We start from the raw sequence: 16,974 nt of genomic DNA, 5'->3' as shown, positions 1-16,974 counted from the left end.
GCTGACTGTAAGTCATCAGTATGTGCCTTGTATTGTAAACTGTTATTGTAATAAATTTAATATTCATAATCCATCTGTAGATGACTCCTGTGCCTCTCTCTTATGGGGAGTTTCAAGCTGGCCTACAACAGATCCCAGTTTTTTAAAGCAAAGATAAAACAATTCCAAGAAAAAGCAGTCCAGTTTACTACACCAATAAGGCCTCTTTGACAAAAAGCAGAGTATTTCGTTTGCTGTCTGAACCTTTTCCACTGCTAAATACTCTGCTTTCATTCTATTCCAACAGAAAAAGCAATGTGTTGACATCTGTTTAGACAGAACATCAAAACCAAACTGATCCACGCCTGGAATAAATGCTTAGCTACTCAATTGATTTAAGTAAGAAGACAAGGTAAAAACAAAATGGTAGCAAAAATAAAGGACAAAAAGAGAAAATGCCAAAGCCTTTTTTTTTTTTGAGCTTCACCTGGGAAAAGTTAAATAAAAAATTGTAAAGAGGATCAGTCAAACCCAAATATTTCTACTTGTATGTTTCCTATTTATAAGTCTAACGTATTTCCCCATGGAAGAAAACAGGGGTATCATAAGGAAAAGGGAAAATACAGATCAAACAAAACTCCAATTGGTTCTATTCTGAGATACGTTATTTTATAACATGTCTAAAAGGAGCCCAAAGGTTTTGGCAGCATTTACTAAAACTAGGGCACAAAAACACAAATGACTCAGCTGTTCTTCCTACTACAAACTACTGCAGTTAAGTGAATCATACGGTGTGCCCTTCCTGATGAGTTTCTTAAAATGACACATTTCAAGATTCCCCAGTCTTAGCAGCAAATGATCAGCTCACAAGACCTGGGCTATGGAAGTCGTATTTGAGAAAGCACCACAGAAGTTTTTAGAAGTAAAAGAATTAGAAAATCAAAAGGTTTTCTTCGAAAATAAAATAATTCAAAGGAAGCTGGAAAGAAAAAATAAAGATATCAGTCCAACATTTTAAAATCTTGGCCAGGAACAAGGGTTATTATTTCCCATATAAACATTTGATTGTCATAGGTTTTGTTCTGAAACTCGGAGAGCTTTAAAATGACTTTGATTATCTAAGTGTTCAAAATCATCTTTGTGGCATTTATAAAAACTTTTATTTTTAGTTCACGTTATTATGAGACAAAAGTGATAGATTTACTGGAAAAATAAGTGAAAGAAACCACTGTGAAAACTGTTGAAAACATATTCTAAAATCTACAACCATTGCCAGACACCCTACTTACCAAGTTATAGCTTGGAGAGAACTTTATTTCTTGCTTATGAACCCCTGAACAGACAGACTGACAAATCTAAAGAACTACCTCCAGCAGAACAAGCAAATATGACTGCAATACATGAAAAAGGATGCATTTACCTTATTTCACATACATAAAAGGAAGCTATTTCCAGTAAAATAACTCAAGCGTTCAAAAAGGCCCACACATTACCTGTAGTGAGTATCTTACATTTTATTTAAGTATTTCTGTACATCAGCTCCCTAAAACCAAAGTCCACACATATATACAAAATCCGTGCGTCAATATGCATTTAGCTTCCCAAACATCATACTACATACAGACATCTCCTGGATTGTTGGTCGGGCTGTTTTGCTGGCATTTCTTCCTTTTTTACAGGTATGTTTCTCATTTTGAGAACATCTCTGGGCACTGATAACTCTTGGTAAGGCCCAAGAGCCTTAAAACATTAAGAACTTAAAGAGCTCATTCTTCTTGAGCTGCTGAGTGGAGTAGGGGCAGCCTGGGGGAGGCATTCTCAATTTAGGCTGTTTAACATTCCTAGAACTTCCCAGAACCTTCAAATGAAAACTAAAACACAACAGGGATAGGATACTGCAGGCAAGGGTGGATTGATTCAGACAAATTTAATACTTTGACTGTATAAGCTGTCTAAGGGTGTGTATCAATTGATCCATTAATCCATTTCAAAAGATGTTCTTCTATTATAGAGCATAGAATTTTTTAAATGAAAGCCAAGAATAAATAGCTAAGGTACACTCTTACGCTGTCCATGCAGAAGTGGATTTTCCTCTTGGTTTAGAGACCAAGTGTTTTTGTCCACCGCAGCAGCATTAATCTTCTTCTTTCTCAATGTAAGTTTTGGCACTGACACGTGCCATTTGCCTTGCCAAATAGCGGTCCCTTGCTGACATGACTGTCTCTTCATTGCTCCGTTTGGCAAATTTGCTCATGCCCTCAGACGCTTTGTGTGTTTGTTCTTTCTCCTCTTTCTCCCCTTCTTCTCCAGCTTTACGTTTCTGCTCAGACAAATTTCTAGAGCTGGAGCTTCTCTTCTCATCCACCTCTCTCTCTTTTCCCTTCCTCTCTATTTCCAAATCCTCTCCATCTTTTTCTAAAGATGTGGGACTGTTTTCCCTCCTGTCTCTGTGTTTTTCATCACTACCATATTTCTCTCTCCTCTCCTTTACATGATCTTCCTTTTCTCTGCACTTCTCTCCTCTTTCTTTCTCTCTATCACTGGACCTATCTTTACCACTTCTTATCCTTTCTTTTTCTCGTTCCTTTTCTGAACACTTCTCCTCTCTCTCCTTTGCCTTCCTCCATTCTCTTCCATGTCCCTCCCTCTCTTTTCTTTCCCTTCCCCTTTGTTTATCATCTTGTTCTTCTCTCCTTCTGTAATTATCTTTAGTAGCATGATCCCCATGTCTATGTCGCTCTTCCTTTTCCCTATTGTGATCCTTTTCATGGGTCCTACTTCTCTCATAATCTTTTTCCCTGTATTGCTCATCATTTCCCCTTCTGTCTGATCTGCTCTCTCCCCTCTTTGTCAGATGATTTGTCTGGGCTTTTGTGCGCAGCTCTTCCTCCACACTGGATGAACTTGGTGACCTGGAATGTCTCTGGTGCTTGTGATGTTTAGCCTCCTCTTCACTGCTCACAAAGCTGTCTCTCCTTTTCTTCTTTTTCAGATTTGCTTTGCTATTCTTGTTTCTCTTATCATCATCGTTACTATCACTTCCTATGTCGGTATCAGCATCTGGATTATCCTCTTCCTTAGCGGGGGGCTTGAGTCTTTGCCTTTCTTGCGGGCCTTTGTTCCTTTGGTCGGGTTCATCATAACTAGTGTTAGTTTTTTCTTCCTTTATCCTACATTTTTATGTTAAAAAAGAGAAAAAACATTACACGGCCTGAAATCTCAGACTTTTCTACAGAGTGACTTCTGGTCAGGGCTTAAGCAAGACTGGAAACAAAAGATACTGCTGAGAAGTCTTAGAAAGCAAATCTATCTGTAGCTCAGGTTCCAGGAATCCAGCATAAATGATTTCTATTAAAATTCTGCATATGGTTCACTGGTGAATGAAAGCTGATGAATTTATCTAAAAGAATGAGTATGGTTCAGTATCTGCAGTCTCCTTCTAAAGAACAGAACAGAGATCTGTGTTCTTGTGTAAGCTTTCTGGCAAGCTACATGTTTTTTCCTATGTGTTTATTCTTCTATTCATGTCAAATAATTGTCCAAAGAAGAAGCACGTTGTATGTTTTCGTTCATAGAAGTAAGAGCATAGCTTCCATTAGAAGTAGTAGATCTTTATTCCAGTATTTCTGAAGTTCTTGTGACTAAATAACACTTTTTAACAGCTCATAGATTCTTAAACAAAAAAGACGATCCATGAAGGACAATTTGGGAACTGTGCTGAAAAAGTTATGCTTTGTCATTCTTTTCTGACTGATGGAAATGCATGTTTAATCACACACAAGCCATGTGTCTCCTCTTCCTAATCATACGGCTGCAGTTACAGGCTGTGGTAAATTCTTATGAGCACACCACCCATTTAGATTGAATGTTTGATGGATGCTTTAAAGTCTTTGAACAATGACTAAAAAATTAAGTTGGAAAATCCAATAATTTACTTTATTAACCCGAATAACTAAAATGAATGTGATGCAAATTCTGAGATCTGAAAGTCAAGCTGTGTTCTCTCTGTATCCTACAGAACCACCCTAAGAAAGATTAAAATGTAAGCTGGAGCTCACAGGAAAGGCTTTCTGGAAGCACCATCTAAAGTACTATTTGCTTTCCCACAAATTAATTTTATATACAGCTCGCAAAAGAAACACTTCCTTAATATGCAAGATTAAGAAACCACCATTTCAGATGATCTCTACAGAGTAGAAAACCGCATTTTACTGAAGAGGCTTTGAAAGACCTATTAAAGCAAATAGAAGACTATTTACTTACTGTTTAGTAAGGCTGTTTACTTACACTATGAACAGTATTGCTACTGCTTTACACAGATTCAAGACAAGAGAACAAAGATTTCATCGATAAAAAAAAGAAGAAACCATAAAAGCAAAATTCCTTTAACCACCTCAGTAGCAATCTTTGTAAGCCACTGAAATCATGCAGGTCTTTCTCGCTGGTGGAAGCCAGGGACAGGATGTTTTTCCAGACATGTAGGTATACTAATACTTTAAGTCTCAAATGACAAAACTGTGGCCTCAAATTTCACATTTTTTGCTTAAATTCAGGAAGCTGTTCTGCTTTTCTGCCAGTTGCTATTTCTTACTTCCTATTTCTTTTACACTACATTTTCCTAGTAATTCCAATAGGTGGCATATCTTTATACCAAACACATAACCTAGCACAGTAAGTACAATGTTAGAGTTCCACTTTTTTTTTCAAGAAATTCGTATCAACATTTCCTATGACTTACCTCTTTATGCCCATTATTTTATTCTACCTTTTGCCTCCCTCGTGATTCAAAATATGTAACTTAATGGAGATTGCAAAATATTATGTAAGCCAAAAGTAAATACAGGTGATAATAATACAATGTACCGTTACAAGTATGACTGTCCCCTGACACTTTTTAACCATATCCCTGTCCTCCTTGTTGCTGTCTTATAGTCTATACCATTGATGAGCGCTGGACATTTTCCAAATTATTTTGTTAACTAGCAGTATGTATAAAATAATCAGGTTACCCCTAGCTGTGTGATAGACTATTCCCTATTTCTTGTGGTATTCCATTAAGTCTGGAACCACAATCAACCAGAAGCTGTTTTATATGTGAAAGCTTTCTGGAATTGCATCATACCTGGCTTCACGGAAGCTGCATTTCGGCATCTCTTCTTCCCCTACCCTCTGGTTTAAAAGATGTCTGTAAAATCCACTGAGATCCTTCTGTTTGGTCACATCCAAGTATGCTAAGGGAAAAAAAGCAAGGTTGGATTTAGTGTGTCATAAATACTCATCAGACACAATTCACAATTGGTAAAGACACCAAGAGTGCAATCTCTGCCCTGGAGGTTTTCAAGCCAAAAAGCTCTGAGCAAGCCAATCCCACCTCATAGCAGGCCATGCTTTAAGAAGGCTGGAACAGATAGAGGTCCACTAGACCAGAATTACCTTACTCAAGATGTTGAAAATGCAGATTACATGTCTGTCCAATATACCTTGTTTGTTATTCTAACATCTATTTATAGTTCCAATTTTTATGCCTATTTCTGTGACACTACAGAAGATCTGGTTAGCGAGCGCAAGCATAATTGTACTCCAGGCTTACAAGTCTTCCTTCAGTAATTGACACTTAAAAATTAAAGCCCAAATAGTACTGACACACAGAAGGAGGAGCTTCCTCTGTTCCTTCAGTAACCTGCACAAGGGAAAATAACAGATGGAAAGCGGGATCTGATTCAGTGTCTGTTATCTGCTCCTTTTTGATATTTGAACTATTATCAAGCCTTACAGAAAGACCAGATGACAATGCTGTAAATCATGTACAAGGCCATACTTCTTTCCAAGAGGAATTATGCTGGTTCAGTGTTAATCTCACCCTCCAGAGCTGCCTGTCTTCTTTCTCTTTCCTCCTCCTCAGCCCTCTCTTGCAGCTTCTTCTTATAGGCCGAAGTCACAAAAGCCTCTTTGTGAGCAAACTCTCCTCCTTCCATTTCACGCTCTTTCTGAATTTTTCTTTCCATTCTTTTTTCTTGTTCCTTCTTTCTAATCTCAGCTGCTTTGAGGATATTGTGGATGTATCTGGGCTAAAATAGGGGGAAAAAAAAGTTTAATGATGAGGGATAACTAAGGTGGCTAAGAAAACAAATTGGGACTGATGAAGATGTTGACAGAAGTTTGTAATAAAAAAAATGACAGAAGCTAGTACAACACATTCACACGCCAACAGCAATTTTACACTAACTTCTCCTTTTAGGTCACTATTGTGGCATGCCTCCCCATAACAACACAGGTTGCTGTATTCAATGAAAACATTCAGCCCAACTTTGACTAGGAAGACTTTTTCTCCGAGTGAAACTAAATCTTTTTTTTTTTGATTTCTCAGCCTTCTGTCTTCTTGTCTTCTGTCTTGTAAAGTCTTGCCTTTCTATTGTTGTAAGGGAGTAGAAAGCTTTCTTTTATATCCACATAACCTGACAAGCGCTTTCAAGCGAAATAGAATAAGTAAAAACAAAAATATCACTTGTCAGGATAATTCTGCAATGCTTTGAAATCAGGCACTGGGCTGTGAAAACTGGCTCACATTTCACCAACAAAAGGTAATTACTTTATTCTTCTGACAGGTCTCCTGTGAGCACACCAGCGAGTGAGAAGGGACAAGTTATGTTCATTGTCCTTTATTACCAGAAGTCACACTGCTGCAGGGCCCACTGCCTCTAACCCTATTACCCCACCATAACAGTCTCTTAACAAATAGAGAAAGATATGCTCGACATCCTAAGTTGGGTGGGAAACTCGCAGTCTGCTGCTCTCCTGAGTACTCCGAAGCATCTGATGAACTAGTAGTTCTACCAAAATTGGTGCAAATCACTACCTTAGGTAACAAAATTAGAGAATGCATTTGGCAAAGCTTAGAAGTTAAGTGATTGTAGTTACTCCAAGCACAGAGATAAGACAGACAGCATACATTTTCAAGTATCGACCTTTTTCTCATCGTTTCCTGATAACATTCTGGCGTTAGTTTCTTTCTTCTTCTGCTGCATTTCATCGTAAATACTGTCATACTCATACACTGTAGCATCTTCTGACAAGGCCTTCTGAATTTCCAATTTAGTCTAAAACAAAACAAAACAGAAGTGTGGGAAAGAAAAGATAAAGGAATGAAGCACGAATATGTTAAATGAATGATGCATAAATATCTTTTTCCTTCTAACTATGTCATCAATAGGTCTGGAGCTTTTTTTAAAAGTAAAACTCATGTTTCTTCTGTATAACTTACTCCCCAATCACAGTCAAGGGTCCATTGTTGGCATATATTTAAATATTTAAAAAAACCAACACAACAATACTTTGTAACATTACATTCTACAAAAAAAACAGTTTGAGAAACTAAAAACATCAACGCGTTATGTGCCACAATACAAGCCTTGCTTTTTGTTGATTAAACTTAATTTGTTTACTGTTTTAAGTTATGACCAGCTCTGTGTTAAACCTCAGTCACAGACCTTCCATTAGGCGGTTCTACAGCTACTCTGGTTATAGCAAGAGAACCTAAAAAAAGAACAATCTTGCCCACAAAAGCGAAAGAAAATCTTTGCTAGAGGAAAGGCTCTGAGAATTTCATGTTTAAAAAAAAATTATGCTGCGAAGAGCAATGCACAAAATTATAGAACCACAAGGAATTTTTTAAAGGGTAACTAACTCTGAAAATACACAATTATGTTTCTGCAATTGTTTAATGAAATGGGAAATGTAATTGGTTACAATTTTATCTTTCCATATTTAGAACACTTTAGATTCCGATTATTATGCTTCTGGAAAATAACCATGAGCATTTGCCCACTGGTAAAGATGAAAAAAAAAAAAACCACGCATTTTATAACATCCTTAATCTGTTGACCAGAGTAACAAAAAAACTATCTTGATTACAACGAGTCTTATCTTTGAAAGACATCTGTGTGGAAGCCTAGAATTAGGAATAGTAAATTTAATTCTGTAACTGCAGTAAAAAATAGAATCACATTCTATTTGATTCCGTGATTTTGATCACACTTAAACACAAACCATATAATTTGAGTTATATTTTCATTCAGTCAAGACAGGAGGCCAAAAACTAGTAAAGGACTTTCTCACTTCCTTTGTCTTTTCAAGTATCCTTCAGAAAAATTGGGAAGCACACTGCATGCAGGATGTGCAGAATCAGCAGGATATACGGCAAGGCATTTTGGGATACATTACCACATAAAGAACTGAAAAAAACCCAACACGCTGGCAAACAATTTATGGAGGAAGTTTAGGAAGGGAACACATTTTATCAGTACAGCAGAAGCCAGATAAAAATGCACATCCATACACTGATGTCACTGGCAAAGCCAGATTAGAAAGCTCCTCAGCTTCACTCACTCCGTCGAGGTTTTTTTGTCTTCCCTGTGTCCCATTTACTCCTCTGTCCACAGCCCTGCTTTTAGGTCTGCACTGTCAGGCTGCTTATTTCACAGGTCTCGGTAGCAGCCCAGGTTCATAAGCCGCTATTCCAGCACAACCAAAGATGCAAGAGTAAAAGGACAGGAGCAAGAATTTCTTATTCTTAGCTGGAATTTCTGGCACCTTTGCCAGCAAAGAAAATGTGTGTAACTGCAGCTGTGCTGAACTGGCTGCTTGCCTGAAGACGACCAACCAAATAGAGGTAAAACTACCATTTCACTGTGGATACTAAATGCAGTCATTTCCAAATTTGCCATGGGCATGAAGAGTCTCCGCTGCATCTTACCTGTTTCATCACTTGTTTTTTCAGTGCTTCTTTCTGAAGACTTTCACCGACAGATGGCTGTAAGAAAAAAACATTGCAGAAATAAAATTAATTACATTGACACAGCTCATATTATTTTTCTGCCATTCTAATGAACAGTTGTCTAAACAGTCTCCTTACATAAGGCAGACTCTCACTTCATCAGCATTTTTCCATAAGCAAGAAAAACTAGAAGTTAATTCATAAGCATACAACGAATCAGCCTTTTCTGTGAGCAAAATACTGCCTTACCTCAACATATGTATGCCTTTTATAAAAATGGTGATGAGTTTAAGAACACAATTTTACACACAGTGTACCTCAAAAGCTACAAATAATTTCCTGCTATTTCACAAACCAAGTGGTCTCTGCTCAAGAAACACTCAGAGACATGAGCTCTGTGGAAATTGTTTTGTCTCAATGCCTTTTTCCAACCACTGCCAAAAAAAAAGCCACATCCCTCCACTGCAGCAAGGGTCAGTCTGTTGGTACACAAAGCTAGCACATCAGCAGTGAAAACACCTAGCAAAGGGTATCTAAGGAGAAAACCAAAGCTGATTCCTAAGAGATAATGCCTGTAATACACCTGTGCACTCTTACAAACACTAAACTTCTTTCAATTGTTGCTAGGAAAAAAAAAAAGAAGGAAAACACAGACCACCCCAAATCAACAGAAACTGGAATCACATCCTCCTACCAATTCATGTATCAAAACCATCTGAATGTTCTTGCAAACTGTGTACTTAAGAATACAGAAGGATAAATATTCTTAATGATTTTTTAATTATATTTCTAATACTCTGTGAAATAGGTGCTGCTCAGAATATACATATTGTTTCTCATGTGTGAATTTAACAGAAGGGACAGTGCCGAGCAGACATTCTTAGTGACAACCCCATGGGAGAACTGCATTCATAGAGAGAATGAAATATCCAAAAGGATTTGGCAATGTTTCAAGTTTGATCGTATCATTAGTTCTGTATTTTTAAAAACAAGAATGTTGCTGATTTGAACAGCGTGTACTTCAGGCATTAATGGTTAACATTTCAAGTAAGCAAGCTAGAAAGCAGCAGTACTAATCTTCCCCAAGAAAAAAGCATATCCACTACTGAAAACGTTCCCTAAGCAGCATACTTCCTAAAAACAAGTAACACAAATGAACAAACAAAAAAAAAACACAACGGAGTTTTATTTAGTTTTGCCTTTTAATTAGCGTTGAACTAGGCTGCATATCCTTCTTTTCTGAACCAAGAGATAATACTGTTTATTAAACAGATGCACTATAAATGTCAGGACTCCTATCCTTGTTTATGTAATTAGATATCGCTTCATCTTAAAAAGCAGAAATAGGAAGGAAAAAATCCTCTTGCATTTTGGCAGCTTCCCAAGTTTTGTGACTTTGACTAGTACTTAGATTCACAGAATCACAGAACAGTTTGGGGTGGAAGGGACCTCAAAGCCCACCCAGTCCCAAGCCCCTGCAACCTCCCACTAGAGCAGGCTGCCCAAAGCCCCATCCAACCTGGGGCATCCCCAGCTTCTCCGGGCAGCCTGTTCCAGTGCCCCACCACCTCGGGGTACATGCTCTCTATCTCTTTCTACAAAGAGAAGAGATTGTGTAATCAGCTCTTAATAACATTAAGCTGAAAACCAGCTAGCAGGGAGCCTGAAACAGCAACTTGGGTCTTCTGAAACCAAACAAAACTAGCACAATGCAAACTCAAACAGATTCCCAAGCAAGAGGGCTCTGAATTTCACCTGATGCCTACAAGTAGTAATGTGTCATGTCCTCCTTTTCTCATGCTATTGAAGTTTCAACAGATGGGTCAACAAGGGAAGACACCCAAGTGCTTTTCCACAATTTTCTACATGTCAGACTGTAAACAGTTCCAATCTTTGTCACTGGTTAATTTCAGAAACAGAACAAGTTGTGCCATAAGCAGGAGAATTAATGGACTTTCATTTTATGTGACTTTGTGCCCTCTGTCTCTTTATTCCCATTATCACCCCCTCAAACACCCTACCTGCTTGATTCGTCAAGTGGGCAACAAACACTCTGTGTGATCCACAGCTACCCCCATGCTGAGCAGTCCCTCAATTATGCCTTCTGCAGGCAGAGGAAAATTAGAATCACAAATTCTCAGCTCTCTGTCCTTTACTCAGATGCCAAATTTCACAAAAAACACAGGAAGAGAGTGTTTTGGGGACCTCTGCCACCTACGCAGCATAGTTAGGATTGTTAGTGGAGGTCTAACAGGTACACAGAGGGATCACCTCTACATGGCTTTTTTCTGCTAGACAAGGCACAAATAATAACAAGACTTGAGAGCTTCTGTGTAGCCACGTCTAAAAACCTATCTAGAAAGGTGCTATGTCAGAGCAGTACCAAGCAATTCCAAGCTCAGCAAGAGGAAAAAAGAGTGCTAAGAGCCAGAACAGACCCTGTGGCCCTACTTACAAAGTGAGCTTTATTCCACTGAAATATTTCAGACGCTGCTCAGAACGTTTTCCTTGTCTGCCTACATGAAATGAATGTGTTGATCTACAAAGATGACACAAACACAAAAGTAATATCTAATCCTCATTATTGTACATGTAATTGTAAAGAAGTCCACCTGCGATATGTTTGCCTAGAACGGCGGCAAGTTTATAGAAAACAAACACCTTCCCTAATGGTTTATGGTTGACAATTTCCTGCTGTGCTATGAGCTCTGACAGATGAGAACTTCCTGTTCTTTTGTATTGTTTTTACTTATCAACTGCCCATTTATTAAAGGCCCCAGAAGCTCAGCAATCTGCCTCATACTTTCTCCTTCCCCGAAGTCAAGCTATTCTTCAGAAGCACAAAGCTTGTAGTTTAATATTTTCTAGAAGGAAAAGATGGTTTAACCCTATCCTTTGAAATCACATAGAACCCATGCAAAGAAATTTTACTGTTAGACATTGACCAATGTTTTTAGCGCGTCTCAGATGTGTTCAAGTTCTAACAGAGCACTGCACACCATTTACAGCTTCCTACAAAAGCACCATTCAAAGTTCAAGAATCAAACACCTAAAAAGCGGGATTCCACACGTTTTCTCTGCCTTCCCACCACAACATCCCAGTCTTCCCACATCTCAGGTCTCATCTTCTCTTTTTCTCTGTATTTTCTGCTTCCTCCCATCTCACCTTGGTGAGGCAGCCCTCGGGTCCCAGGCCAACCAAAGGGAATGGAGGAGGGTTGGGACCTTCTTGTCTTTCCCCTCACCAGGGCATTCATGGGCTCTGGGTCCTGTGGTTAGAGAGTGTTGGTCTCGTCAGAGGCACCATCATTAGGTCTTGCCCTCATGGAGACCTGTATGATCTAACCAGATCCTGCACAGGGACACAATATCACTTAACTGCACAAGAGACTCAGGCCTCTATGAAAAAAACAACTCACAACAGATTCACCTCAGGTCATACACTGTACAAGCCATGGTGACTGGTACGAGGTGAAGAGAAAGAATGTGTAAAACAGCTCCTGTGCAGAACTAGCTTTCCTTGGCATACCCTCCCAGCTTCCAGCAACTAGAAGTCTGGGGACTTCCTGAACTGGAGGATGCACCTGGACCATTGTTTGACACCAGCAGCATCCCCTAGTTTGACGAATCCATTCCTGAACCCATTTATAGCTCTGGCCATGCCACAATATCCTGTGGCAGTGAGTTCCACAACTTAATTAGACATTGTGTGGAGAAAAACAACTTCCTTGTGATTAGATGAAACCAGCTACTTGGTCATTCCTTAAGAGCCCCTCCTGCTCACGTTATGAGAAACAGCAAAATCACTTCACTTTCTCTGAATCTGAATTTTCTCTGAAAAATGTAAAATTGTTGATTTTACATGCTTCCTGGGGAGTTATTCCTCTCCACTTCCTTTCTGTCAGTGATCTAAGAGCCCCTCAGTCTCTTTAGTCTTATTTTGCATGCAAACTGTTGCATAAACTCCACACATTATCATTACCCTATTTCTCCACTCTTTTTATGTCTTTCTTGAAAGGAACTATAAGCAAAAATTAAAGATTTGAGTCAACATATACAGTTTTCTGCTCGTTTTCAAGCAAAAAAATTTCCTTGTGCTTGCTTAAAATAATCCTTTTATCTTTTGGATGGTCACTTAAAAAACAAAAACAAACAAAAAAACGACCTCACCAAGCTGAGACAGTGGCAGAACTATCCACGCTGACTCCATGATATCCCTCATGAATTTAGCACTTACTGTGGTCTATGCACAGGTTATTTTTTATCTGCACTTCACATCCTGAAGAAACAAATCAGCTTTGAAAGGTTGCTTGGTAAGACATGAGAATGTATGCTGGGTAATTCTGATACAAGAAACAGAAATTTGCATGCTGCAAAATGAGCCTCGATTTACACAGATACTTTCCACTAAATGCCAAATACAAAACAACACAGAACAGTCACTGGGAACACTGACAAGCCACCTCTGAAATCACAATGCATGAATAAAGGGATGATATTTTGGGAGAAAATGGATGCATAAAAAGTAACGGTACACCAGAAGGGAAGCTTATTCCTGACATCTCATAGTTTGCAGCTGTAACATCTATTCTCTACAACAGGCTTTCCTAGGGATAACAACCTTCCCACTGTTTTTAGAAACAGCAACAATTCCTCGTTACGAAAGTAAGTAATTCTAAACTACATTGACTAGAAATAACTGTAATCACCTGGCTTACTTCGTGCCACTCAACACTGGGAAAATTTATTTTAAGAAAATTTCTATCCAAGATGTTCAGCTTGTTAAGAACTAACCCAAAGAACATCTTCATCAGCGACTAACAACCATTAATGTACTTAGCCACAGTAAAAATGATCACGTTTTGAATTCCTTCAGCAAGGGTACAGGCAAAATCTTAATGAAATATGCACAGTAGCATTTAAAAAAAAAGGGACTGAAAGTTTGGTATCTAATATATAATCACAGACCAAGTCAGGTGTGCAGATTTCCCAGCACAAACTTTATTAGAGTTCAGTTAAAAATACATAATCTCCAGACATTTGAGATGTAGTTCTGACTGATAAGGCAGCAGACAGGAAATGAAACCCCTCCCAAACGCTGCTCCTTATCTTGAAAAGCTCTGGAATTATTATTGAACTAATAAAGTAATTTTGCTTTTTTAAAAATGATCCTTTTTGATAAAGGCAGTTATGAGATTATTACTTTTTGCTGGGTGTGCCATGCTGATGTGCACGACAACTTTAAACAGTCTTTAGAGCAGCCTGGTAGCGAACGTCAGCTCTTCTGAAAGGAACGATACTTCATCTGTTAAGCTACAAGTTAGTTGACACCAACACACGTTGTTATTATTACTAGTATTATTATTGGCATTATTTTACTTTCATGTTGAGATATTAACAAGAGAAAAGGCAGAAATAGGAAAAACGCAAGTCACCCCTCACCCACTGAGGGTTCCCAGTCCTAGCATTTAATGTTTAATGACAACAGATTAATTATTCTTGGGATCTGGAAAATGTGGGGTCGGTCCCTTGATGAAGGGAAGGATACCAAATCCCATACTGCCACAGAAAGGGCTCCTGCCGCTGGGGACAGTGGATCCCTGTCACATCCATCAGCTGTGTTTAAAGGGAAGCCTCTCTAGAGCTCAGTCGAAGGGACACACCTCCCCATGGAGCTGAGAACAGCTAAGTGAGGAAAGGGATGGGATTTCAGACATGTTCCTGCCCTCTGTGCTTCCTATAAGCTGCAGTTTCATGTCTGGGGTTGAGTGGATATCACTAAGAAACCCCTCAGTCCCCTCATGCACGGTGTAAAGGGAACTCAGACATCTTCAGCAGTGACATTCTGGATTCAGCCTCTCACAAAGGTCATGAATTGTTATTTTTTGTCATGTTTCTATGACAAATTGAGCAACTGCTAGTTCATTAAAAATGTTTTGATACTAGGAGTCAGAGACCAACAAAGGTTATTTGATGCTTTATTAGCATTGTTTTTTCAACTACACAATAGAAAGCATTTTCTGGGTTTGGGGGAAAAAAGATTAATATTCAAGTATTCTGAGTACACGATACATTGTGATTAAATCACCACAGATAATTGCTGCTTGATAATACCCAGCAAATTGTAACTTCATCTCCAGAAACAGAGAAAGAAACGTTAACCTTATCGTGTAGGGACTTCCTCTACACAATTCTATCCTTTTCCTGTAAGCTATGAAACTACTGGCTCTACATTCTTCAAAATCTCTTGTTAAGAAGTTGAGCATCTCTAAGTGTTCCAACCAGGATACACACCGAGCCAGTTCTTGGATGGCCCCATGCGCATAGCAGGACATCCAGGAGTGTAATTCTTACAGTGGGCAGCACCATCTACTGGATCAGGTAGAAAGCTAATATTCTTATGGTACTACTTAAAAAAAATAAAGACGACGATATAAAAGAACACTGTCAACATCATGCAATATAGTCATACATCACGGAATATCAATAAACTCTGTGGTCACTGAAAAGCTGTACATGGTTTGATATATTGCAGGGGTTGTGCGTGCTTTGAGAAATACAGTTCTCATCACTTACCTTATTTTTTCTTTAAAACTTTTGGTTTGTACAGCTCTGCTTTTGTTTAAAGTGAGTACCAACAATAAATCAATTATATTGACACTGTGTGGAATAATCTAAAGGATAATATACACTCAACAGTACTTTACAGTTAATATTTGAGTAACAACCATTGACTACCACGGGCTGTTCTGTTTGCAGACACAGTCACCTAGGTAACCAACAAATCTATGAGCTAGATGCTGTTAACTCTTGCAAATACAAATTTGATGAACTTTTGGAAGAGCTGGCAGAAATTATTTAACAAAGAAGTAATCAGTTGCCTTTAAGTTGCACTAAAGAAAACAGATCACATTTCACACCCAAATTCAAAGTGATAATAAACATCTTAATACTGCTGCTATAAGCTGATGAAGGCACTATGGCAGTAAACAAACTGTTTGCAGAAAATGGGGCGTATTTCAGAAGAAAATTGTTGAACTGACCTCTTCATCAGAGTCATCTGCGAACACCGAGAGTTTGGTGGAAACGAGATTCTTCTGCTGCATTTTCTTGGGCATAATGAGCCCATATCTAGGGGAAAACATGAAAAGTTACCTTTATTTGCAGCAAAACACATAGGTTCTAAACCAGAAGCTTAGCCTCACAATTTTAGAAACAAAGGTCAGCAGCAGCGTAATGTTTTGAGTATAGATCTGAGCAGCGTTTCCAGCAGTGAGCTCAGCATCGCCACAACTTGCCAACTTCTCCCATGGCTACTGTTGTCTTTTCCCATGTTTCTGACTAAAATTACCTTCCTACAGCAGGCCACAAACCCCTCTTGCCCTGAGTTCTCTAAGAGATGTTTTGTTTTTCCCCTCCTCAGAGCAGTAAGCAATTCCCGTTGCCTATCTGCAGCCTTAACCCCTCTCCCACCGCTCTGTAGCTCTGTTTGCAGGTGCCGTGAACCCACCCCGTGTGCCACCAACCCGCAGCTCGGGCCCCCAGAGGCAGCAGCAGGGGACGAGGCCTTCAGCCCGCTCACATCGCCCAGACACCATTTAACAGCACGGGACATGCCCTGGTGCGGACACGGCCCGCTTTCTCTCAGAAACACTTTCTACAGTTGTGGCAAGGTGTGCGCCCGCTAACCCGGGCCTGCCTCCCCCCTCAGCCTTCCCCTGAGCCCCTCACAGGGCAAAGGGCTCTCCACAGAGCGCGGTGCCACAAACATCGCCTCACGGAGCGCCCTGCCGCCCGTGCTTCGGCTCAAGCCAGCACGGTAGGGCTGCGGGAGCTGCCCCGCGGCCGGGACGAGGGAGCCCCCCGGGGCTGTGAGGGCCCCACGGACCCCTGAGCCCCCCGCGGCCCGCCCGCACTCACTGCTTGCCGGCCGCCGCCATCTTGGGCCGCGTTCCGTCACAGTCGCCGCCGCCGTTCGGTTGCCGCAGATTCCTCGCGGCTCAGAGCCCCCGGCTCACCCCGGCGCCTCACCGCCGTGCCGAGACCCGGCCCCGCTCCTGCGGAGAAGCGGGGAGCGGGCCGGGAGGGGACGGGGGCGGCTGGCGAAGTTTTTTTTAAGGCCTTTTTGGCGAGTGGCGAAAGTGCGGAGGGGGGAGGCGGCCGGCCCGCGCCGCCCTGAGGCGCCCTCACGGGCGGGCTGGGGGGGGGGGGCTCCGGGCTTG

At 40.2% G+C, this 16,974-nt stretch overlaps 1 protein-coding gene across 1 annotated transcript; it reads right to left on the bottom strand.

Annotated features, from left to right (window-relative positions):
• Positions 1 to 1,472: 1,472 nt before the first annotated feature.
• Positions 1,473 to 16,746, bottom strand: NSRP1 (nuclear speckle splicing regulatory protein 1). Its single transcript, XM_035343386.1, has 7 exons — positions 16,673 to 16,746; positions 15,796 to 15,883; positions 8,732 to 8,788; positions 6,945 to 7,076; positions 5,840 to 6,047; positions 5,102 to 5,210; positions 1,473 to 3,149 (listed from the first exon to the last, which is right to left on the bottom strand). Exons 1-7 carry the CDS (start codon positions 16,690 to 16,692, stop codon positions 2,114 to 2,116), a joined length of 1,650 nt encoding a protein of 549 aa, XP_035199277.1. The 5' UTR covers positions 16,693 to 16,746; the 3' UTR covers positions 1,473 to 2,113.
• Between the last annotated feature and the right edge of the window lie 228 nt (positions 16,747 to 16,974).

The sequence above is a fragment of the Oxyura jamaicensis genome, chromosome 19 (assembly GCF_011077185.1).
Source record: "Oxyura jamaicensis isolate SHBP4307 breed ruddy duck chromosome 19, BPBGC_Ojam_1.0, whole genome shotgun sequence".
NCBI classification, from domain to species: Eukaryota; Metazoa; Chordata; class Aves; order Anseriformes; family Anatidae; genus Oxyura; species Oxyura jamaicensis.
This window is presented reverse-complemented; position numbering and strand designations above follow the sequence as displayed.